Source organism: Salvia hispanica, chromosome 3, assembly GCF_023119035.1.
Source record: "Salvia hispanica cultivar TCC Black 2014 chromosome 3, UniMelb_Shisp_WGS_1.0, whole genome shotgun sequence".
Classification (NCBI taxonomy): Eukaryota; Viridiplantae; Streptophyta; class Magnoliopsida; order Lamiales; family Lamiaceae; genus Salvia; species Salvia hispanica.
The window spans coordinates 15,871,236-15,897,478 of NC_062967.1; the positions used below are offsets into that span (position 1 = coordinate 15,871,236).

The 26,243-nt window shown below is 33.0% G+C and overlaps 3 protein-coding genes across 8 annotated transcripts; 1 reads left to right on the forward strand and 2 right to left on the reverse strand.

The window, feature by feature from the left end:
* Positions 1-8,208: 8,208 nt before the first annotated feature.
* LOC125216291 (homeobox-leucine zipper protein MERISTEM L1-like) lies at positions 8,209-12,609 on the forward strand. 2 transcript variants are annotated; one of them, XM_048117964.1, is made up of 12 exons: positions 8,209-8,710; positions 9,017-9,280; positions 9,365-9,482; positions 9,573-9,761; positions 10,066-10,506; positions 10,593-10,694; positions 10,786-10,986; positions 11,060-11,234; positions 11,323-11,594; positions 11,687-11,782; positions 11,860-12,231; positions 12,317-12,609. In XM_048117964.1, the coding sequence occupies exons 2-11, from the start codon at positions 9,057-9,059 to the stop codon at positions 12,214-12,216; spliced, it is 2,175 nt and encodes a 724-aa protein (XP_047973921.1). In that variant the 5' UTR covers positions 8,209-8,710; positions 9,017-9,056; the 3' UTR covers positions 12,217-12,231; positions 12,317-12,609. The 2 variants fall into 2 exon arrangements, with proteins under 2 accessions (XP_047973921.1, XP_047973922.1); XM_048117965.1 differs by having other exon boundaries at positions 8,209-8,402.
* A 7,692-nt stretch (positions 12,610-20,301) lies between these two features.
* LOC125209764 lies at positions 20,302-23,031 on the reverse strand. Of its 3 annotated transcripts, none has more exons than XM_048109350.1 (2): positions 22,341-23,031; positions 20,302-20,569 (listed from the first exon to the last, which is right to left on the reverse strand). In XM_048109350.1, exon 1 carries the CDS (start codon positions 22,826-22,828, stop codon positions 22,352-22,354), a length of 477 nt encoding a protein of 158 aa, XP_047965307.1. In that variant the 5' UTR covers positions 22,829-23,031; the 3' UTR covers positions 20,302-20,569; positions 22,341-22,351. The 3 variants fall into 3 exon arrangements, with proteins under 3 accessions (XP_047965307.1, XP_047965306.1, XP_047965305.1); XM_048109349.1 differs by having other exon boundaries at positions 20,302-20,572; positions 22,341-23,030; XM_048109348.1 differs by lacking the exon at positions 20,302-20,569 and adding an exon at positions 21,443-21,666 and having other exon boundaries at positions 22,341-23,029.
* Positions 23,032-23,482: 451 nt separating this feature from the next.
* LOC125208883 (CRIB domain-containing protein RIC10-like) lies at positions 23,483-25,336 on the reverse strand. 3 transcript variants are annotated; one of them, XM_048108389.1, is made up of 5 exons: positions 25,081-25,336; positions 24,787-24,922; positions 24,608-24,702; positions 24,395-24,494; positions 23,483-23,989 (listed from the first exon to the last, which is right to left on the reverse strand). In XM_048108389.1, the coding sequence occupies exons 2-5, from the start codon at positions 24,845-24,847 to the stop codon at positions 23,781-23,783; spliced, it is 465 nt and encodes a 154-aa protein (XP_047964346.1). In that variant the 5' UTR covers positions 24,848-24,922; positions 25,081-25,336; the 3' UTR covers positions 23,483-23,780. The 3 variants fall into 3 exon arrangements, with proteins under 3 accessions (XP_047964346.1, XP_047964344.1, XP_047964345.1); XM_048108387.1 differs by having other exon boundaries at positions 24,608-24,705; XM_048108388.1 differs by having other exon boundaries at positions 24,608-24,705; positions 24,787-24,925.
* Positions 25,337-26,243: the final 907 nt, after the last annotated feature.

Genomic DNA, 26,243 nt, shown 5'->3' on the forward strand with positions numbered 1-26,243 from the left:
TTTAGGAGTTATTGGTTAAAGTGTTTAATTGGAGAGAGAAGGTGAGTGTAAGTATTAAAGTAGAGGGATAAAGAAAGATGAATATTTTAATAGGAGTGAGAAAAAGTGGTTGAGTGTATTAATTAGAGAGAGAAAGTTACGGAAATGTGTCATCTTAGTTGGGACAAACTAAAAAGGAAAACGTGTCATCTTAAGCGGGACGGAGGGAGTAGTAAAAACTGAAATTTAGTCTAATCGTATGGTTAGTGAAATACTGAAATTCTTTGTGCGCAGCGTTATTTCTTCGTGAGAATTTTTTTGGTCCCTAAACATTGTTCTTTGGTACTTCCTTTGCCTGTCCCATTCAAAATGTCCACCTTCTTTTTAGTTTGTCGCATTGAAGATGTCTAATTTCTATATTTAAAAATAAATAAATCTCTCTTCTCATTTTCTCATTAAAATATTCAATTACATTTTTTCTCTCTACTTATTCCATCTAATTATTCTTCATAGAATCTCATGTCACTCAAGAATATGGATATTTTGAATGGGACAGAGTATTTTTTTACCCAAAGGACATTTTCATACTTTTCCCATTACATATAACTACTACTCACTCTGTCCTATTCTAAGTGACTCATTTTTTCCGCACATATTTTGTAAAAAATGAAATTTATAAATAATTAACGGGAAAAGAATGTAAAGTGGGAGAGAATAATGTACAATAGATTTTTTTTACTTTGTCTTAAAAGATCATAAATAGTAGTAGTACTAGTATACTGTATAGGAGTAATTAGAAATTATTAAAATGGCAATTCTAATTATTTTTATATTATTTTTTTATGAACATGGTGAACTTATTGATTTATTGACGATTAAATAAGGCAGTGAAATAATTTGGCCAAGTTAAAACATAAAAATATCTCAGTAATAATTATTATACTGCTTTGTTTCATAAAAATATATATATTTTTTTTCATTTTTGGACTATCTCATAAAATTAATTATTTATATTTTTGATAACTTATTTTTCTCTAATAAGATGAGCCCTGAACGCTACTAATAATATTGTAATAACTTTTTCCTGTACGCTACTAATAATATTGTAATAACTTTTTTCTTTCCATATCTTCTTTAATTATTTGTCAATTGTATATTAAAATTCATGTTGTCTCAAATATTTATATTCTTATAAGATGGATGGATTTTTAGCTTACTAGATTTAACCAAGTAGAATTACTAATAAGTTCGTTTCACATTGTGTCGTGTTGTGCAAACTTTATACCTCGCTACTTATCGTAAAAAATATATTTTATTAATCGTAAAAGATCTATCATTACGATAACGACTTCAATAAAAAACACTCTCTGAAAAGATCAAAACTAGAGTAATAATCGTACATAGATGGATCTGCGAGTTATTTATTGGTAAAAGCCTTTTTTTTTTTCTTCTTTCCCATGTACTGTATTTCCTTTACGTATTTGAGTTTAAATAAGCGTGATACCACTACTTTATGGCCTAAACAATCATTGATTAATTTGTGTGTACCAATTTTTTGAGACATTATTGAAGGTCGGAGGGAGTGGTGTTTAAGAGAGTTTTAATTAAACACTGCATATATTGTTTATATTTAGGCCATTAGATGATGTAATTAATTAGTTTCTATCACGTCAAAGTTTCACATGCAATGAAATCCAAGAGATTTTGCATAACTTTTAAAATACGAATTGGGGGCAAACTTATACTATATCTAAATCCTTTATGAATTTGAAACTTTTTTTTAGTCATGAGACCTTTTGAAAATGATCCAAAACACAAATCCATGTAGATAATATTGAACAAACATGTATAGTCGACGATCTTTAACAATATGAACTTATGATTCCCATGTTATACTTTTTTCTCCCTTCGTCTCCTATATATTTATTAAGCATGATATCGATTTTGCATAACTTTTAAAAATACGAATTAGGTGCAAACTTATACTATATCTAAATCTTCTATGAATTTGAAATTTTTTTGAGTCATTGAGACTTTTTGAAAATGATCCAAAAGACAAATCCATGTAGATAATATTGAACAAATATGTATAATCGACGATCTTTAACAATATGAACTTGTGATTCCCATGTTATACTTTTTTCTCCCTTCTTCTCCTATATATTTATTAATCATGATACCGATTTTGCATAACTTTTAAAAATACGAATTGGGTGCAAACTTATACTATATCTAAATCTTCTATGAATTTGAAACTTTTTTGAGTCATTGAGACTTTTTGAAAATGATCCAAAAGACAAATCCATGTAGATAATATTGAACAAACATGTATAGTCGACGATCTTTAATAATATGAACTTGTGATTCCCATGTTATACTTTTTTCTCCCTTCGTCTCCTATATATTTATTAATAATGATACCGATTTTGCATAACTTTTAAAATATGAATTGGGTGCAAACTTATACTATATCTAAATCCTCTATGAATTTGAAATTTTTTTGAGTCATTGAGACTTTTTGAAAATGATCCAAAATACAAATCCATATAGATAATATTGAACAAACATGTATAATCGACGATCTTTAACAATATGAACTTGTGATTCCCATGTTATACTTTTTTCTTCCTTCGTCTCCTATATATTTATTAATAATGATACCGATGTATTATAAAATTAAATTCTAATGGAGCTGAGAATTCAGTTCACATTTATATTGTTGCATGTATTTCATGTGGGAACTAAGTAATTAAACCCTCTCTGAATCAATCTGGAAATTCCAGGATTTTGCTCATTCAATGAGATTAATCAGAGGCTCATTTAAAATCCTGAAAATCTTATTGAAGACAACCAACCACCATCAAACCTAACACTGTCAAGTTTTCATAAAATTCTTTTGCCTCGAGCAACCACTATATATGCATTGTAAATCCTACATCAGATGAGAATCTTGTAGCTAGAGTGAAGAACAATATAACAAGAAACAAAATCAAATTAAATGTGGGACTTAAACAAGTAATTTTGGTAAGTAGTTGGGCATTATTCAGAATTAAAATTAACTCAAAATTTTACAATATATCCTCGCACTAGGATTGAAGGCCTCATACTATGGAATTAGAAAAAAATACCTTATGTTGTTTGCAAGACCACACACATGATACCAAGATCTTGATCAAGACCACACATGTTGGTCACCAGGAAGTCAACTATTTATACATACACATAATATAATAAACAATTATAATATGCAAATAAAAAATAAAATGTGGTTATGCTTTTATTTATATGTATATGTATATGTATATGTATATGTGGATGTAATCGAATGCAAATTCTGTATATTGTATAAACTCCAGACTATGACTGAGCCGTTAGATTTAAAGAATTGATGTCAACAGATGACATACAACGTCAATAGAAAATGTTAACCCAACGTCAACATTGTCAACCGATTGATGTTGTGCTGATAAAATTTTAGCAATATCGACCGCTAGTCCAAAGACTACTAAGCTGATGAAATGTCTCATTTAAAGAAGCCAAAATGAGACACTTATCAACATTAATCCTTATCAATACACAACTTGAAAATTACTTATTGATCAACATCAAAAGGGTTATTTATCCCCGAGAATTGGAGGAGCATATTTAGTAAAAATAGACATTAAGTTTTCAGTAACGAGAACCGCATTCATCATTCTTTTCTAATCATAATTTTGGCAATCGAATTTGTATTCTTTTAGGATTGCAATAAACCATTTACCAACATTGTAAAGAACTTGACTCATATGAAATAAAAAAAAATTATAATGATACTTTAATGTTCGATACAAATATTGCAAATAATCATAAAACAATTATGTACCATCTCACAACATAAACAATTATGTACCATCTCACAACACTGAATATTACTTAATCCGTGCCTATTGGAAGACTAAACAATTCAAATTTTAACAGAGTTCTAGTCACAATACTAAAAGATAGTCTAAAGACCACTAATTAGATATAACTGTTAAAAATTGTATAAGCATCTACCATATATAAAAGCTTATATTTTATGTTTTAATTAACAAAAAAATTAAGTACTCGTGCCATCCGTTAATTAAAGTACTGTTTTGTCATTTTTGCCGCTAATATAATTTTTATTTAAGTGTATTATACTAATCTATACATATATAAGGCGAGTTTTGACCTTCTTTTGAAATATTTGTAAATTTTGTCCTCATTTTGGAGTATCTATAAGTTATGTGATCAATTTGAATATTTATTGACTAACTTATTCATTGAAATTAATAAATAATTTGCATTAACATGGGATTTTGATATAGGCGTTTGGGGTGATTTATACGTGTAGTTTGGCCATATGAACTGACTACAACATTAGTGGGTTTAGGCGTTTAGTCGTTTATGTGTCAAAGAGAGAAAATAATTTAAATGACAGTTATTTTGCCTATTGAAGGTAAATAAATAAATGTCATATGGAATATTGATTGATAATATTACATATAAGAGCTTAATTGAAAATTTTGGAGCTAAGAATAAAGATTCATTGTAAATACAATTTTAAAATCATATACTACCGTTTCATCTTATATACAACATTTTTTATATTAAAAAATTATTAATTATGCCTTATTAAAAGGTACTCCCTCCGTCCCAAAGAAGTTGACACACTTTCCTTTTTAGTTTGTCCCACAAAAGATGTCACATTTCCCTTTTTGGAAAAAGTTCTCTCTCACATGAATATAAAAATTATATTTTCTCTCTCCATTTAACACACAAAACAAAACCTCCTAAAATCTCGTGTCATTTTCAAAGTATGCCAACTTCTCTGGGACGGAGGGAATATTATGTAACCGCCTAAATGATTCCTTTTCAATACTTTATATTTATAAATATGTACCATTTGCTAGATTCCATTCCATTTCTTCATTGTCTTCGTTCTCTATCACAAATTTTTGGCAAAAATAAAATTTTGTTCACATAAGGGAATTCACATTTCTTAACGATCTACAGCCTAATAATGCTTCATCAGTAATTCAAGTGCGGTGCTTGCATGTTTATGAATTCATTAAACATGGACAAATCAATGTAACCTCCTTGAAATATGTGTTCAACGATCAGATGGTATGTGTGTCATTGCTTAGCTTATTAGTACTATTTTTTTAGAAATTTATCTAAAACTAAAATCATTCATTTTTATTTTTCCATGCCGGGAACAAGGATTCAAAGCATGGTTTCAAGAAATTTTTAGAATACTTTCAACATTCTGTCTATAAATATGTATCATTTGCTAACTTGTAATTTATTCTTCATTGTCTTATCCCATTGCGTCGCGAATTCTCTGCAAAAAGAAGAATTTTTCTATGGGTATCACTCTTTATCTATAGTTGTACATTTATTTGAGATTATATTGTTTCAGTGATGTTAGTTCATATTTATGTTTTTTCTTAATGTTAGTTTGTTTTATTTTTTTGTTAGTTTTGTTCTAATTTTTCCGTCGAGTCTATAATAATCCTTTTTTTTACAAACATAGACCTAAAAGTGTTGTAATTTATTTAATTTTTTATCTATAATTATTTAACATATCGTCGTATATAGTACTATATTTTTTATTTTTTAATTATGTAATGATTTACTATTTTTTATTTTATTTAGTATATTTATAATGTCTAATTAATTAACTAAAAATATTATGTGACGCGCATAGCGCGTGGGCTAATACTAGTACTAAATAAGCTACTAGTTTCTTCAATTCATTCTATTCACATTTTATTAAAAAATTAATACTATTATATAAAAATGAGACGCATATTAATTTCACTAATTTTGCAAATCATATTTCTTTATCTTTCTTAAAATCTATATTAAAAAAAGTAAAACTTTTATTATTGGACTTGGAGAATACTCCCTTCATTCTTTAGATGGCACGGGATTTTATGCAACGTGGTTTGAAAAAGGAAAAAGTCATGGATCGAATCCGAGGGAGTATCTTTTAATTTCAATTCGTGTAGAAAAAATACAGTAGTTTTTTTTATTGTTGGACTTAGAAAGAATCTTTTTAGCTCTTATTCTTTGTACCATCAGTCATTCCATTCATATCATTGTATGATTCGACAAGCTCTGCACAGTACAAACGAATAAACACCACACAGTTAACAATTTTTTAATTTGCAGATATTATAAATATGTGTTCCAAATTTTACCGTTGGTCTTACTTCATACATTGTGACTATATATGATTAAACAAATAATGTTCTATATTTAATGATATACTACTGTTTAAAACAAAAATAATATTTCTTCCTTGAAGGGAAGGGAAAGTCAACACCAACCAATTAAGCATTTTAGGTATGTAATGAATGCATGGTCTCAGTTGTCACACCGCATTTCATTTACTCTTCAAGATTCCAATTTTATATAACATATACACATTTGATGAACCAAAACTAACACTATATGATTGGAATTGACGGTACATGACTACATCATCTGAAACAATCTTTAGTTTGTTGTTGAGATTGAAGAAATTACATCAACCAACATTTTTTAACATTTGTTAAAGATACCTTACTCAAGACTGAAAATCTAGCACCAAAAAATCAAACAATATTTTAAATAATTCACTTAAAAAATAGATGTAAAAGAAGGTGGAGGATAAGATATATTATAGTCTTATATTACTCCTTCACTTCGTATTCTCAGTTTCTCACCTATGTATAAACATGTTACATATAATACCACTACAAGTGTTTTTAAAAAAATAGTAGTATCAAATAATTAATGAGGATAGATAAAAAATGTTCTATGCAAAGAATGATCGACCCTCTTGAACGTCAAGATTTCGTTTCTAAAAATGTCTTAACCGTCTCATTAATCTTGCCTAGTAAAATCTTGACCTTTAATTAATTTGAGTTTAATATAGTATGAAATTTAGTTAGAAGTTTTATCATTTATTTTTTACCAGGACCTTAAATATGAAAACTATCAGTGTGAGATACAAAACTGTAATTAAGATAATTAGACTTGGAGAATTATGTGTTCCGATTGTTATTTTAGATATACATTAGTATTTATTATAAAGAATTTATTAAGGAACTTTGACTGAAAACTACTTGTAGAAAAAAAAGGACTCGAATTAGTCATACTGTATTTATAGATTGTATCAACCCAAACTCCTATGTTCACCTCTCAATTGCATTTCAATTTTTAAGTACTTGATTTTAATATTTGTAGATGGATATTCTATCTTATTTGTTGCAATTACTGGTATGTAACAATGTAAGTATGTTCACCTAAATATTAAAACCTATTTGGGTATCTACGACTATGATTTGTAGACGCCAAGTCTTACTAAAACGTCCAGCCCTATACTATATTCGGTTCATTGCATCATTCATACGTAAATGCTATCAATTTTTAAAATAAAATTAATTACATTCTTAATTTTCAAAGTAATGCATAAGTATTAAAAATATTCCATGGTATTCAACATACTTGTATGTGCTTAATTAGATCATCACATTCTCTGGGAAGCCTCTTTTCTGCCTAAATTAGTAAACTGATATATTACCTTAAAAAACCATTAATAATTCGTCATGTATTTATGTACAGATGAGAATCACTCAAATGGCCAGTTCCTATATTTTTAATAGCCACAACATGACCAGACTGAAATCTCTATACTAACATTCTAGAGTTTATAATGTATATATTGTGTGTGAATTACAATTTTCGGTTTAATGTATTCCCACGTGGTGGTAACCAAACTTTAATTTCCCCATGTTATGAACATTTACAAAACCTGTTACCATTAAGTGATACCTGGTCATTAATACATACATATATGTATCATTTACATACAATTTCAGTACAAATTATTAGTACTAATTCTTGTGATGTTGCTCTAAAATCAGAGAAAATCTGTGAATGAGAACTGAAAAAACTTAATAAACCTGGTTTATCAAAGCATAGATGTACACATATACTATTGTATGAAACCCTAGTGGCAAAAATTCAAGAAAAAAGAATGAAATATCTTGTTCACATTTTGTAAGAAAAAAAAAACTTATTGAGTAGGAGAAGAGAGAATTAAAGATAGTGGGATAAGAAGTCGGTTCACATCTCTCTCCTCAGCAATAAAAATTAAATTGTCTCTCAATATCTCTATCTATCTCTCAACCCGCCATTAATGCCTTGGCACCCTCTCTACACGCTCTGCAATAACTTTGGGCTGCCATTTCTTCTCCACTTGGTCCCCTTTCTTCTTCACCTCTCTCTCTCTCCCAACTATTCTTCTTAAATTCCATTCACAAGAAAGGTGCCACCATCAATCAAAAACCTTTAAACCATCTCATTTTCTTTCCACCCTTTAACCCTAGCTATACCACTTCTTGCTATCAAAATCAACATCTTCTAAAACAGTAAGTCAATCTCCTTAATTTTCCCATTTTCTAAATTTTTGTTATGTTAGAAACCCCAAAAAACGAGTAGTGACGAAAGTCAATGTTATCTCAATTGCCCAAACATAATTAACCAACCGTCACTTTGTTATCTGGAAACTGACAGATAAAATCCTACTAACAAAATGCAAAACCCCTTTTGACCTTATCTCACTATATATCTAGAGAGGGGAGAGATAGGAACAAAGCTCTATAGGGTTTTTTTCCTTGCTAAAGCTTTGAAGAACATGGTTGAAGATTAACCAACACATCTCTCATTTGTTGTTAAGGTTGGTAAATTAACTCTCTCTTCATCTTCTCACATTGTTCAAAAAGATCACTTTCCGAAGTAATGGAGTAGTATTTATTTATGCATCCATAATTCGAATTAATTCCCCTGTCAAATCATCACCATTTAAAACTCTCAAGAGGTCAACCATTTATTTTCCTAGTTGTATATGATTATAATTGCAAGCGTGCAAATTTATCCTCTGTAAAAAATATACCAAGATCTGCCATTATTAACAGCTTAGCTCATTTCTCCATCAATCTTTCAATCAAAATTCCATCCTTTTTAATTTCAATTATTTCCACAGTTGGCAAGGGTTTCAGTAAGCTTGGTTGATATAGCAAAAGATGTTTCAGCCAAATATGTTTGAGAGCCACCACCATTTACTTGAAATGGGGAATGGAACCCCGGAAAATGAGCTGGACCTTATCCGAGACGACGGCTACGAGAGCAAGTCCGGCACCGACAACATGGAGGCGGCCTCTGGTGACGACGAAGATCCCAACGAGCACCCCAACAAGAAGAAGCGCTATCACCGCCACACCCAGCTTCAGATCCAGGAAATGGAATCGTATGTATCTCTTACAAAAATTAGGTTATAATTTTTTTTTATGTGTCTAATTCTTGTGATTGTGTGTATGTGATATGTTGCTAGGTTTTTCAAGGAGTTCCCTCATCCAGATGATAAGCAGCGGAAGGAGCTCGGCCGTCGGCTAGGGTTAGAGCCATTGCAAGTTAAGTTTTGGTTTCAAAATAAGCGAACTCAAATGAAGGTAATGATCTTTATCATTTCTCTCTTTCTCTCTATCTCTATGTATGTTTTTGTGTGGCTGAAATGGTGTGGAGTTATTAACTAAACACAGTCACAACACGAGAGGCACGAGAACACGCATCTGAGGAACGAGAACGAGAAGCTGCGAGCGGAAAACATTAGGTACAAGGAGGCTCTTCGCAATGCAGCATGCCCGAGCTGTGGGGGGCCTGCCTCCGTTGGAGAGATGTCGTTCGACGAGCAGCACTTGAGGATCGAGAATGTGCGCTTGAGGGAGGAGGTGAGTTGATTGAAATTTGTACATTTCTCGTTGGATTTTGCAGTGAATTGTCATTTGTGTTTGTTAAAGAAATTAATGTTGAAATAAAGCTTTTGTACAATGTCCGCGGTTTAAGTTCATGGTGAGAATTGAATGTGTTCGCTCAAGGAATTAATGTTGAATGGTCCACACATTAATGTTAGAGCTTGTAATGTGTAAATGAATACTTAATTACTTGAATTAAATGTCAATCATCAACAGGAGTTGGTGGATTTGGCATTAATTTGATGATAATAATGTGTTTTATGTATGAATCTCTTCACAGATTGATAGGATTTCTGGGCTAGCTGCAAAGTATGTAGGAAAGCCAATGCAATCATACCCTCAGATTTCATCAGGAGCATCTCGTTCGGTTGATCTTGGCGTGAGCAGTTTTGGTGCAACGACGGGCTTTTCTGGGGAGATATTCGGAGCTTCTGATCTCCTGATCAGGTCGGTGTCTGGACCGTCCGAGGCTGACAAGCCGATGATCATCGAGCTAGCTGTTGCAGCCATGGAGGAACTCCTCAGAATGGCCCAAACTGGGGAGCCTTTATGGATTCCGAACAGCGATGGCATGGGACATGTGTTGAATGAAGACGAGTACGTGAGGATGTTCCCACGAGGCATTGGGCCGAAGCCGTTGGGATTGAAGTCTGAAGCCTCGAGAGAGTCGGCTGTGGTAATCATGAACCACATCAACTTGGTTGAGATCCTCATGGATACAGTAAGTAATATGATTTTTTTGAAATCTAAACCAGATAGATGATTGCATAATGTTTTTATGATCTAAGTCTGATATTATGTTTGCAGAACCAATGGTCGAGTGTGTTTTCGAATATTGTTTCTAGAGCAGTGACTCTGGAGATATTGTCCACTGGGGTTGCAGGGAACTACAATGGAGCTTTGCAAGTGGTATGATAATACAGGACTTGAGGCAAAATATTACTGAATAAAATGACATGAAAATGTTTCAAGAAATCTTATCTTTTTGTTCTGATTTCAGATGACTGCGGAGTTCCAAGTGCCATCTCCGTTGGTCCCAACTCGAGAGACTTACTTCGTGAGATATTGCAAGCAACACGGTGATGGAATTTGGGCAGTGGTGGATGTCTCTTTGGATAACTTAAGACCTGCAACCATATCAAAATGCAGGCGAAGGCCGTCTGGTTGTTTGATCCAAGAATTGCCCAATGGCTACTCAAAGGTACGTGCGATTCCTTCCATTTTACCCGATATCGATTTGAGCCTAACAAGCTTGCTTTCCTACTCTTTTCAAGGTGACATGGGTTGAACATGTAGAGGTTGACGATCGAGCAGTGCATAATATCTACAAACTGTTAGTGAATTCCGGCCTTGCCTTTGGAGCCCGAAGATGGGTGGCAATACTAGACCGGCAATGCGAGCGACTGGCTAGTGTGATGGCAAGTAACATTTCATCTGGAGATGTAGGAGGTATGTAATGAGTCCCTATATCAAAATTTCCATTTTTCTATTCTACATTTAAAATTATATAAACTAATTGTGTTACCATGTGATGCAGTGATATCTTCTCCAAAGGGGAGAAAGAGCATGTTGAAGCTTGCTGAGAGGATGGTGATGAGCTTCTGCACCGGTGTGGGTGCCTCGACTGCACACACGTGGACAACGCTCTCAGGGAGTGGAGCGGATGATGTGAGAGTGATGACTAGGAAGAGCATGGACGACCCGGGGAGACCTCCAGGTATTGTCCTCAGCGCTGCAACCTCGTTCTGGCTCCCTGTGCCCCCAAAACGAGTCTTCGAGTTCCTACGCAACGAGAATTCAAGAAATGAGGTATGATATCACTTCTTCAACTTCTCATCAAAGATAAAACTGTTGAAATATCCAATCACCTAAAACACATTGCCTTCTCCTTGCTTGAAAAGTGGGATATTCTCTCAAATGGTGGCCTTGTTCAAGAAATGGCTCACATTGCTAACGGCCGTGATCCAGGAAACTCCGTCTCTCTCCTTCGCGTCAACGTAAGATTTATCAACGTTGCTTGTTTTTCTCGTTTCCACGTTGCTCAAAGCGTTAACCATTGAAAATACGAATGCAGAGCGCCAACTCGAGCCAGAGCAACATGCTGATACTGCAGGAGAGCTGCAGCGACGCCACGGGATCCTACGTGATCTACGCTCCCGTGGACATCATAGCGATGAACCTCGTGTTGAGCGGCGGAGATCCCGACTACGTCGCCCTCCTGCCTTCGGGGTTTGCCATACTACCTGACGGTGGCGATCACCAAACCGGGGGAATCACTGAAGTCGGCTCGTTGCTAACCGTCGCCTTCCAGATATTGGTCGATTCCGTCCCCACCGCGAAGCTCTCTCTGGGCTCCGTCGCCACCGTCAACAGCCTCATCAAATGCACGGTTGAAAGGATCAAATCGGCTCTCCTAAATGACGCTGCGTGACCAAAAACGTTGCTGGTAAAGTTGTCATTTTTTTCAAGCATTTCATCGAACAGTTAATCTGCATCTTGAAAATTTCTAACAAACTTTTACCATTTTACAGAGATAAGGGAAGAAGTCAAGAACGCACCGCATATTGAATCCTTGCTGATTAATGAAGACGGCGAAATTTGCAGGATTTTTCATTCATCTGCAAGGGGGATTGGTTCGGGTATTGACTCCAACAATCAACAAGAAATCGAGCAAACAACGACTCATTTTCATATTGTTTTAGTCTTAACTCTATGATCTAAACATTTTGTTAGTTAGCACCTTCGGAGTTTAGTTTTCACTTTTCATTTAGTTTTTCTTTATGAACTCCTTTAGTAGAAGCATATGAAGATGTATCTTCGATAACGTTTTGGTTAATCTTATTTACCAAAAAAATTCAAACGGACCCCGCGGGTAACTGAACGGTCAGTTTCACCATAATACCAGATACCCGATACCCAACTCAGATATCAAACACAATTTGCATTGATTTGAGTGTCACGACTATAATTAGAGGCATTGATTTGAGTGTCACGACTATAATTAGAGGATGTAAATGAAAGTGTCCTAAAAAGCAAAAGATTAAGGTAATTTGTTCTTAATTTTGGAACGCTTTCTTTTGCGTCCTAAATTGTTGTTATTTTAAAATTGAAGATAAGAGAGAAAAGAGAATAAGTAGTAGCACGTATAAGATAGAGGAATCTAATTTTGGATGACAAATGTTTAATACACCGTGCATAACCTCATATCTAGTACGGAATGAGTCAATCATCCACTTTGGTATCTTATTGAAGAAAAAGGGCGTTCCTCCATTGATCAAGAATTTCCAATTTCGGGAAGTATCATGATCATCTAATAAGAAGGATTTCCGTTTTTTCAAATTAATAATTTGAGGACCTATTGGTTCTAGCAACTGATTGCCGAGTTTATCATTATAACCTTTCAATTCGTAGACATAGATCTCGGACTCATTCAATGTCAAACGGGTAATATTATCTCGACAACAATACGTGGTTAATGTTGCAAGATAAAGATAATCACTTTCTCTTTACTAAAAAGTATCACAAATTTTAAATTTAACTTAACTCCTAGTTTAGATTACACATGTTATATACTGTCATTATTCCACTCCTACAAGATCATCATATCAGTTATATAATGTCATCACATTTGTTAGACAATGTCATCACACCAGATATCATACCAATTAATATTATATCATCACATCGTAAACTAAATTTAGTACAAATTGTAAACTAAATTAAAATGCTAAAAGTTAAACTTAGTGGATGGAATTTTAATTATAATGAATTAGCAAGGGGAAGTGCAGAAATGAGTACCTGTGCTCATTATTTCATTTAATTTTGAGAGGTAAGTCTGCCTACCAAAATAATTTCGAGTATCATTTCCTCCTCTTGAGTTGGACCAAAATATAGTACTCCTAGTATTTATTTTGAAACAATTTGCAGCTAGTCATTAAATGGTGTGCACAACTTTGCTGGAGCTCAAGATGCTCTTTACACAATTACTCACTCTGCTATTTGTTGTAAACATATTAAATACACATTGCAGCCTGCTCACATATTTATTTCTAATTCACGGGCAATGCCACGTAACGATATGGAGGCCCATAGGTGATATGCCCTTCATAATGTGTGAAAAAATAAAATTTTTTTTTTACCAATTTTAGTATTTATAATTAATATAAAAGTTCTGTTGTTATTTATTATTAATAATATGTATTATTCCATCGAACAGGTCAGCAAATAGGTCTCATAAAATCAGAATAGAAGAGGTATGATAGTGATTGTATTTTGAACGTTAAAATTTAATATATGGAGTAGTATTATTTATGTTTAATTTTATTTTCAACATTTTATTTGGGTCCGGCGTCAAAATCATAGTTCTATCACTATTTGTGATATATTACTTCTCTTGATCACTCTATGTATATTGGAAGCATAGTCATCTTAAATTAATATCAAATTTTTCAGATAGTGATTGTTGTAAATAAAGCGAAGGCCTTTGGTCTTTCTTCTTCTGTTAATTTTCGATTCATTTTGTAGGGCGTCTTGAATTGAAAATTAAGTACATATTGAAGTTTTCTCTATATAACTAAATGTAACTAAATGTAAAATTTAGAGAACACGCATACACAAATTTTTCCAAGTTTTTAAACAATTCTTCTTTTTTAATTTTTCTTGCATTTTGTATATATAAAATTAGGATTTTTCTCTATATAAATAAATGTAAAATTTATTTTCCAAGTTTTTAAACAATTCTTCTTTTTTAATTTTTCTTGCATTTTGTGTATATAAAATTAGGATTTTTCTCTATATAAATAAATGTAAAAAATTTTTTCCAAGTTTTCAAACAATCTTCTTTTTTATTTTTTCTTGCATTTAACATTAGGATCATTGTTTGCTCAGTTAATCTCTAGCTGGCAAGTTTGAAGTGGTTTTATATGTTAGGTGAACATTTATCTTGTAAAAAGAAAACTTTTATTGACTCAATTTACTAGGCTCTCGTCCCTAATTAATGGATACTGATTTTAAAAACTATAGTAAAAGTGAGTAAAATAAAATTAGTGTAACGTGGATCCTACTTTTATATATCAATTTTATATATAAAATGTAAGTAGAATGAATTAGTGGAATGTGGGTTCTATCTTTTGTAAAAAAGTATGGCCAATTAATTAAGGACGGACTAAAAAGAAAATTTAGTGCGATTAATAGTGGGCGGAGAGAGTATTAGTCCGTTTTATTTTATTTATTTTCACTTCTATTTCCGCTTCTTTTATTTCTTTCGTTATAATTCAAGCCATATACGTATTTGTAACGTTGATCTCGATCTCAATAGATGTGCTATTTAACATTAGGAACATTGTTAGGAAGGGATATGGTAACATACTTCATGTTTTATCTATCCTAAATAACATTATTATTTATAAACATATCTGTATGATATGAAATCTATTTAGAATAAATAATCCACGTGTCAAGAGAGAATAAAACACACATTATATAATTTCAAATTTCAAAATCCAACATTTATCAGGTACATATTTCAAAATATTCTAAACAGTAGTGAGACCCTCTCACCACTCTATATACTGTACATTTATTTACATGCAAGAACGATGAGGAGGAGAAGGTTGCTAAAACGTGTCAGTCGCCGACCCTTATAATAACTGTAACTCACATCAACCCAGACATCATTGATATCTTATTCCTGAAAAAAATTAGTAGTTTATATGAGCCACAACTCAGTGTATATAAGCCTTACCTTTAATTCCACATCCCATATATCAATATATTCTTTAACCAATATATATAACAATTATCAACAAATATTAAAATATTTCCATATAAATATGCATATGCCACTATGTTCAGTTTATTATTCTGTGATAGTTCAAGCATGGTATTTGCCCGAGATTTCCAATATGCCACTATGATTTGACCCGAAGGTCCCACTATGATTTGACCCGTAGGTCCCACTGTGAATTGACCCGTAGGTCCCAATATGATTTGACCCGAAGATCCCAATATGATTGACCCGAAGGTCCCAATATGTCCACTATGATTTCAGATCCAAGACATGACTATCACAGATCCTCTTTAATCAAATGATTCAATTAATTCCAATACCATATGCAAAACATATCTATTGCACCAAACACATATCCATATCATATTCCACTCAATAATTCCAATTTAATATACAATTTATTGCAGCAAGCATATATCCCCATCATCATAATTAAACACATATCATATCAGTATCACATCATATAATTCAAATATTCACTCCAATTTAACACATAACAATTAATCACATAAAATATATAAAACTAAAAGTGTGATTTATACACACCTGATCACGATAGATAAACTTACTAAACTCCTGATTCTGACTCTCCTGATTCGAACTCTTTAATTTATAACTCTCAATCAATTTAAAAATCAAAGCCTGTGTTATGGTAAACTTCTTCCCTAATTACCGAAGGCTCTCTCTTCCCCTTTTTATTTTCTTCCTTCCCCTATCCTCCTCCTTTTTTTTCATAATTATGTGTATTTGTATATATAGACCTTCACGTCGGCAACTTACCGACTTATACATATTACAAGGATGGTTATATATTCAAGTGGCATGTCTTTAGTTAAACACATGGTACTACACGTCCCTTACATATATAATTGTGAGATAAAGATAACTTACAAAATAAACAATTTAATATTCTAAGTATAAAAATATTAATAAAACTTTCTTAGTGAATAAAATACTCATCATATTCACTTTGTATTTGTATGCATACAAGAACGTGTACGTATATTATATATTTCCAAGGACAAGACATGCACACATTCACATTATTTTATATATGTATACACTTAAATTAATTAACTATTTAATACTTAAGGTAATATTTATTGATATAATATTTATTATGCAAATAACATTATATAAAAAAATATGCAATAATAAATAAAAATATTTTCATATGCAAAATAATGCATGTTTTGGGTCATGGATGTCACATATATAAAATAACTTGAATTGAAATATTTTTGTGCTCCTAAATATGGTCAGTAAACTTTGCAGTATGATATATGTACATTTGATATCAGTTTAAGATCAACAAGTATAGTTAGCGTTTCAACACAACTCTCAAAACTAAAAATATAAATATTTGAAATTTGCATGAATCACTTGTTTTGAGTGCATATATATGGAGTGGAGTGATGGAGTTATAACATAGGCGAGTTGCTTGTGAAGCAACTTTTATCCAAATCAAAACAAAGGAACCACGAATTGTTATAACATAGGCGAGTTGCTTGTGAAGCAGCTTTTATCCAAATCAAAACAAAGGAACCACGAATTCGTGAATAAAATAGGCATGAGTTTTTGGATTACAACATCATCATCTTGTTAAGTTGTATGGATGAAATATTTAAGACTACGACAGATCGAGTGAACAGAAAAGCACTTAGACACGTGGTGTTTTGGGCAAACTAAGAAACATTTACTTTTCAACTTCAACTTCAAAATAATACAACACACCCATATATATCAGTACTCACATATTCTAAAATTCTCTCCTTTATTCATTTGTATTCTATATATTAAAATTTTTCCCTATTTAGAACCTAAATTTTTTATTAGATAATACTATAATTAACAATTCTACTAAAAGTATTTAGATATTCTATAACACAATTCCAAAAATATCTAAAATTTTTTGGAATCTCATTGTATATGTATTTTCTTGATACTCATCAAATGACATATTGCAGTCATCGCCCTTTTCAATTACATAAAGTTAAGCAATAATAATATTTGAAATATTAGATATCAATAAAAATAAAGAAAAAGAAATCATCCGCCGCTCATCTTCTTGATCAAATGACATATTCATTTATATCAATATTTATCATTTTCACTGACTCGTTTCCATGCGTGTGTATATATAGTACTCCATCCCTCTCGGAGTATTAGACTCACTTTTTTTGGGCACATGATTTAAGGAATTGATATTTAAATAGTTAAAGTGGAGAGAGTAAAGTATGAGAGAGGGAAAAAGTAGGAGAGAGAAGAGAGAAAAAAGTAGGTGAGGAATAAAATAAGATATATGCTTTTTGCTAAAAAGGAAATGAGTCTAATATGTTGGGACATCCCAAAAAGGAAAGTTGGTCTAATACCTTGGGACGGAGGGAGTAAGACAAATTAAAAATAAATACTACCTCCGTCCCCTAAATATTGGCACACTTTAACTCACCACAGGTTTTAAGAAATGTAATGAAAAGTGAGTTGAAAAAGTTGTGGGATGTGGGTCCTACTTTTAAAGTACTCTTCGTCCCTGAAAATTTGTGACCTATTTTCTTTTTTCGTTCGTCCCTAAAAATTTGTCACCTTTCACTTTTACTATTTTTGGTAATGGACCCCACATTCCACTAACTCATTCTCACTCATATTTTACTTTAAAACTAATATATAAAAGTAAGACCCACATGCCACCAACTTTTTCAACTCACTTCTATTACATTTCTTAAAACCCGTGCCGGGTCAAATGGTGACGAATTTTGAGGGACGGGGGGAGTATTAGTTTTATAATAAATGTGAGTAGGAATGAGTTAGTGGAATATGAGGTCCACTGTTAAAAATGATTTAAAGTGAAGTGTGTCAAACTTTCAGAGACGGACCGAAATGGTAGTAAGTAATATCAAAATTTGATGATATTTAAACAGTCCTCGTGGACTTGACATGACTTGACTTTAGTTGTCCTACTCAAGAATCTTATACGGATTTTTTACTACTGCATTTCAAATTTTGACAGTACTATATGCTGAATTATTGGTATAAATTCTCCTCTGCTATATAGTTATAGTGTTGCTTTCGCATAGAACACCCTAGGCCATAGTATTTACTTTGATCCACCAGGAATTCTCAGAGCTTCTGAAAGTATTTAATTTTGAATGTGGAGAGAATGAGAGTTGTAATGTGGTATGATTGAACAGTAACAATTTTTTTTTTATCGATTATTCAAAGTCATGAGATAAATATTGTACAAACTTCAAATTATGATCTGAACACCACATCCGTTTAATACACGTTTAACATTGTTTGTTTTATTTTATACATTTAATTTGATTCTAATAAATTTTAAAAAAATGTCATTGACATTTTAAAACGGTGATGATTTTCTGCAATTCTGTTTTAGTTTTGCAATATTGCTTTAAAACGCCGGTTAGAATTTTCCATTTCAGATGGCATTCCGTTGTGCATAAAGTAAAAAAGAAAAAAAGAAGAAAAGAAGCGGAGGCCATTAAACGAGTCGACTAGTTATTCAAGAGCTCACGATAAAAGAATTTAAGAAGTACAAGAGCCGAGCACTTGAAAAAGAAGAATTGCATTCGTAGTTTGATGAACTAATAAAAGACCACTTTTTGCTACTGTAAAGATGAAAAATAGTCATTTTACATGATTTATAATTACTCCCACCGTCCCAGATAATTTGAGACATTTTGACCCGGCACGGGTTTTAAGAAATTTAATGGAAAGTGGGTTGGAAAAGTTGGTGGAATGTGAGTCCTACTTCTAAAGTATTAATTTTATACTCCCTCCGTCCCGAATAATTCGGTCATTTTGACCGGGCACGGGTTTTAAGAATTGTAATGAAAAGTGGGTTGAAAAAGTTAGTGGAATGTGAGTCCTACCTTTATATATTAGTTTTATAATAAAATGTGAGTAGGAATGAGTAAGTGGAATATGAGGTCCACTACCAAAAATGGTAAAAGTGAAATGGGACAAATTATGTGGGACGGACTGAAATGGAAAACTGGGACGAATTATCCGGGACGGAGAGAGTAATAAAATGTGAGTAGTAATGAGTTAGTGGAATATGTGGTCCACTACCAAAAATAGTAAAAGTGAAATGAGACAAATTATATGGGACGACAGGAGTATATGATATGCGATTAAACTCAAAGCTAAGATTTCTCCAATCTCAAAACAAGCAAAATTAGCTCAAGAAATTACCAAATTCCTTGGGATATCCCAAAAAGAGCAGTTAATATAATGATAGTAATTCGCAATGAAGAAGCTCATTATTCCCAAATTGCCTTATTTGGCCTACAATTGACAATCATAGTTAAATGACCATTTGTTGATTATAATTCGCAACAAAAATGCATCTTAGTCTATTTTACCTAACACACTGACCTTCTTGGTTGTGAATTAAACATATTTTGCCTACTGTTCACGACCATAAAGTTCATAGTTGTGAATGAAGGGAAAATTAGTACTCCATCCGTCCCATAAAAATATGGACATTTGGAACGACACGAGAATTAATGCACAATTGGTAAAGTTACAATATTGTTAGTGGAGAAAGAGCCTCAACTTATTAAAGAGATGGAAGTTACCAAAAATGGAAGGAGATATTTTTATGGGACATCTAAAAATGAAAAATATCCTCATATTTAAGGGATGGAGGGAGTATTTAAGTCAAAAATGGCCATTGTGTACCTTTGCAAAAGCAAAATGAATATTTTGATATATTAACTCTTGTGATTTTTCCCACTAAAGAAGTAGTAAATCTAATGAACTGCCTGTTTTACAAACTTCCCTTCTCCAAGGGAAAAAAAGAGTTCAAAAACAAGTATGAATCCATTTAAATTGCCTAGTTTACAACTTTTCCTTATACAATAACAATGCTGGAAAATCTTACGACTTCACATGAAACCCATACGCAGTTGTCCAATTAACCCATGTTATGTTGGTCGCACGCTTTTAATGTTGAAGAAAACGGTGAACACTCGGAAGGCTTCTACATCCGAAAAAATGAGATTATCAATTATATGGGCCTCTTTATTCCTAAGAATAAAACCTGATTGCAAATTCATAGAAATTTTAAACTGGAAAGTAGAGAGAAGAAAAAATACATAAGCTGAGGAATTCACTCCAGCATTGTATGAATAATTCATAAGGCATTAGATTTAGAGCATTTGAGTGTTCATATATCCAAATTACTCTCCTCCTTCCTTTCCTTAGCATGTATACTCCATTAATTCATTTGCATGAAAATAGAATATAAACAAACTAAAACCTGATTCCTACACCGACCCTCTCTCCAAGAAGTATTGCTGAAGAAAGATAACAGATACATTTGTAGCACTCAAGGAGGCATATCTGTTACTGAGCCATAACATTGGTCTTGCTTAGTAATATTATGATCCTGAAGATTATATCAGACAACTTTTCTAGCTAATATGCATACTCTATCGTTCTCCAGGTTCATGGTTGCATATTAAAAAAGTAGCCATTACCAAGAACGATCTGAGGCTATTTGATTTGAATCCAATCTACAGCCAGAAACGTGGATATCTACAGGTAGTAATACATTTAGGTTGTCATATCATATAAAATTTTCATCAACTTGCTTCTCACCACTCAGATAAAACCAAGCATCATCTACAGCTCAAATTTACAAATTTCACGTCTGAGCTTACTAGTCAAGCTTGACGAGAACATGAGGGAGTAAAATTAATGAATGCAAGTTTAAAAAGGTTGGAATAGATACACCCTTTTCAGTTATTGGATCTCAATTGGATTGGGGCTCATGATTACATGTAATCATTAAGAACACTATAATAGTTACGCATCTCTCTTGATTAAACCTTTTTTAGACAAGATAAACTAGCATCAACAACTCTTTCTTCTAATATTAACAGTAAAAGATATGGTGACAATCCTGGATACAAATTGAGTTGGCGCACTTAGCTAGGAAAGATAAAATAGCAGACTTGATTTTCATCAACTAGCAAGGTTTGGAAGTAGAACAGAACCACAAGCTTTATTCACTATAAGTGTGTACTGAAGCAACCAATATAAGTTATGTGATTGGGCAAAGCTCTCGATCATCTACAAGTAAATATACAAACCAAAAAATGCATTAGATGTGATAAACTTCCCCTACACACCGGCATATGCATAAACCATTAAGGTAATGAATCATCCATAGAGATGACTGTGGCATTTCCTGTCTGTTTTTTACTCCGTTCTCTATAACCCTGACTTGTGTAAAAAGATGGAGTTGCTAACTAAGTTGACTTATTCTAAGAGGGACCAAAAAGGTTGAAGAAAACCTTGATCTGCCATCCATATTCATATGGCCACTAAAGACAATTACTTGTCGAAGATTCAGATAAGTTTTTAAACAGCAATACCCAAAGAGCTTCAATTTCATCTGTTCCTCATCCATTTTAGGGTTAAGCTTCTAGCTTCACATTAGACTAACTCACATGCTCCACCAATCATGTTTCTCCAACATACAAATAAACCACAAATTCAAAACCTTTATTCTATGTTATATGAACAACATAAGCATGTACAGGCTAGACACCGGAGACCTATAGCATACAAATCCCATTTAATCCCCAATTTCCCCCAAAAAATAGATAACTGCGATAAACAGCTCCAGAAAAAAAGGGGCAGAAATTGCTACCCTTGAGTAATTTAACTTGGAAATATGGCATAGGAGCGATTCCAGATTCAATTAAGAACGGCATATTCAATTCCAAATCTGATGTAATTACCATTAACATCATCAGCGGCGCGACTCATTGCTTTCCTTCTCGATTTGCTCCTTCTGCTTCTCCACGAGCTTATCGATCGCCGCCTGCACTGCGTCCCGTCCTCCGATAAGCAGCCGAGTCACTACCTCCGGGTCCTTCTCAAAGCGCGCAGCCTCGAATTCCTTGCGCGCATTTTCCCTCAAAACATCGCGCCAAAGGACGCCTCGCGAGTCAGGCCACATGAAGAAGCGAGTCGCTCGGATGATATCACGGTACAGGCTTAGAGCCTCGCGGCGAGTGCTGGTGAGTCGCTGCCGAGTCAAAAGTTCCTTTTCGTCATCATCGAGGTGCTTGTTATCGTCCTTCACTACATGCCTTTCGAATAACTCTTCAACGGTGTCTGGACCGAGGTGTAACAAGCGGCGATGGATATTGGAGAGGCCTTCCCCGATTTGGCGGTGGCGCATCGCGGCGCTGATTGTCCGCAATAGGTGGAAATCCGCAATCATTTTTCTGTTTATTTACCCTTTCCCCTAATTGAACAATACTCAATCAGAGTTTCCAAAACAGCATCCAACACCGAGACGATCAAAAGACTGGATGCAATCGACCGTTTTTGCGTTTAATCGGCGGTGAAATGGAGATGTAGAATTTCAGAGACAGAGAGAAGGGACGAAGGTATCGGCGGTGTGACGGTTAAGTCGTCTGTGTTTCAAACATTTATTTGGGCCTCATTTTTCTATTCTTTTTAATTTTGAGAACTACTTATATGGGCTGCTATATGTATTTAGGCCCAATATGAATGATGGACCCCAAACCAAATATCAAGGCTCAAATTATACCACAAGATAATTTTATTTTTTAATTACTATCCACTTATAATAACTAACTCAAAAACATATAAATACTTTATTAAAATTCTTAAATTGAAAATAACAACACAAATTAAAGACATTCTAGTCAGAAGCTTATACATGACTAACCAACCATTATTTAAGTGGGATGAAAACTTTTGGACTATGATTAAAGTTGTAGACAATTGTAAAAAAAAAAAACCTCCACTTATTTAAAAGATACCAATTCAAGAAACTAGGCTCGGAAAAATGACACTACAAAATGAAAAATATAATACACTTGTATTGCTTGTTAAGATCAAATAATAATAGTATTCAAATCGGCACAATTATTTGTCAACAAAAGTAACAAGTAACCAAATATGTACAAAGTCCTCATCGTCTCAACTCCGAGGAAGAAACTAAGTTTAAAAGAAGAAAAAAGAAATTTAGTTTCTCATATCAATCATTATATATAGTGTTTGATCTTTTGGCTCATTTTCACTAAATGCCACAGATTTCCTACAACATCAATTGGATATTAATTAACTCTCCAGTGTAGGAACAAAACAAGAAGTCCCCTTATTGAAGAGGTGGAGAAAATGGAAGAAATTCACAACTTTTAATTCTACACAACTTGGATGTTTGTTGCTTTTGCATTGTTTTCCATGAATTTTGTCTTTTGCTTTCCTTGCCTTGAAGGCCTTGATGAACAAGAGCCGTTCGATGATTTTGGTGAGCTAACGTTATTCGATCTTGGCTTCTTCCTCCTCTCCTTCTTCTTCACAGGAGCAGCCTCCGTTGAGTTCTCATCGTGCCTTACGGAATCGCCAAATTCTGTTCATGATAAACCAACCTCTGATCACTATTCACTTATCAAGATATCAAAAGAAAAACATTAAGACTGAGTTTTAAAGAGAACCATGTGAAATTTTATAGTATTACAAACCCTAGATACTCAATTTTCTTTGCATGTATATTTATAAACATATGTCACGTGTAATATACATTACAACAAACTCATCTTATAATAATAAAAAATAGATTCAATTACATTGGAAAATATTAAAAAATGACTAAAAATTTATTCAACAGAAAAGCATGGTTAAATTGAAGCGTAGATGGTGCATTTAAAACACAAATTAACGCCCTTATTTGAATAAAAAAAATTCCTTAGCAGTTTTTTAGCGAATATTAATGAGAATTCCAACCAAAAAATGATAGAGATGATAAGAGGGTGACCTCGAGATGACCACGGAGACATGCCGGTGGATCCAGAACCAGAGGCAGAATTACCAATTGATGTCGTTGCAAAATCATTCCCGGTCTTGTATTCATTCATCTGCATTTGTAACAATAGTACAGACCAATTCTTTGACATCTAAACTATATACCTATATCACAACACCAATTCTATTATAAATTAGTATGAAAATGAATACTACTATTATTTACCCAAGAGGGTGCATTTCCGGAGGAGCCATCCATCCCTATATGTGCTACATGTTTGACATCAGTGGGACCCCCAATTTCCATTTCTGGTTCCTTCACTGCTGCAAGACCAGACAATACTGCTAATTAAATAAGCCCCCAAACACTAGATTAATTTTAGAGAAATAGGAAAAATTAATTACCAAACATATTGGTGATGCCGTATTTGACTCCTTTATATATCCCCTTCATTTTTGTTCCCATATCAGAAATCGTAGGATATGAATCACAATGTAGGACAAAGCACCACCAATATGTCAAAAAGGATTCCTCCTTTGCCTACTTCCAAAGCAATAGTGCCATAAAGTATTAATTGATAATCACAATTAAATTGTTATAGGCATCTCTCCATTTGCAGTCAAGTATTTTCATAATAATACTAAAAGTTCTAATCAAGCATCACGCAATAAAGGAAAAGGAGTGAAATGAAACCTTACATGAGATATAAAAGAGGCGTATATATATCTACAAATAATGTTGGTGTAAACATGCCACAATAGGCCTATATTAATATATATGCATGCGACGAAATTATGAATTGGATAAAAGGGGATTATTTCTTCAATGATTGGAGGTGATTGATGAGGTGATTGGTGGAAGAATTAAGGTTGGCATGGAACGAAGAAATGATTTAGAGGAAATATAAGGGTGGTGTCGGTGGCGTTGTCGGAGAAGTAATCCAACGCGAATTGTGTGTTGGTGGGTGTGGGAATATTTTGGAAGAGAGGAGATGGAAGGGCAGAGAGAAGGAAGGAGAGATGAGGGAAAACCGCTAAATTCTCCCAAAAAATTGGTGGGGGTTTGTGGCCTTGTGGGGGGTCAATTTCTAGGAAGAAAATAATTGATCAAAAATAAACATGGACTAAATTAATTAGGATATTCAAATTTAATTAATTCACTAATGTTGCAAAATAATACAAGACCGGAGAGTTGTTAATATATTTTTCTATTTTAGAGACACTGGTCAATATCCGAATATTTTGAATGTAAAAACGTTCATAAGTAGTATTTTCTGGGTTTTTTTTTTCATTTTTCAACATACAATTATGCCTCTAGATATAGTTTCATGTCTGTGTTTTTCGATATGTATCATTAAATGATGATAGGAATTACTAGTAGTCCAAACACGTGAAATTGAGAAAGCAAATAATTTGTATATATCATTCACACCGCATAATGCATCTCTAATCAAATGCTTGAGATGCACTTGACTTAAGTTGTCGAACTCGACTTACATAATAATTGTAATCTCGTCCACCAACGTCGATCGATTCCAGTTACCACTTACCACTTACCACTATAATGTATTGTGATATGTGGTTTAATCATTTTAAGTGTTAGAATCACGAATGGAGCCTCCTTCGACAATTTTAGCCTTCTAACATTAAAGTTTTTAGTCTTCTCTTTCCAATTTTAATTTAATTTTCAGTAAATTTTTAGGGTGTTCTTTTTCCATGATATATAAACTTTTTGTTTGTTTTTTTGAATAAACTTTATCATGTCTTGATTTATAGTACATTTAATAAAGTAATTGGTTGTTTTAAAAATGTGAATAACATCTCTTATACGAAACATTGAATGCATTTTCCACCCGTACGGC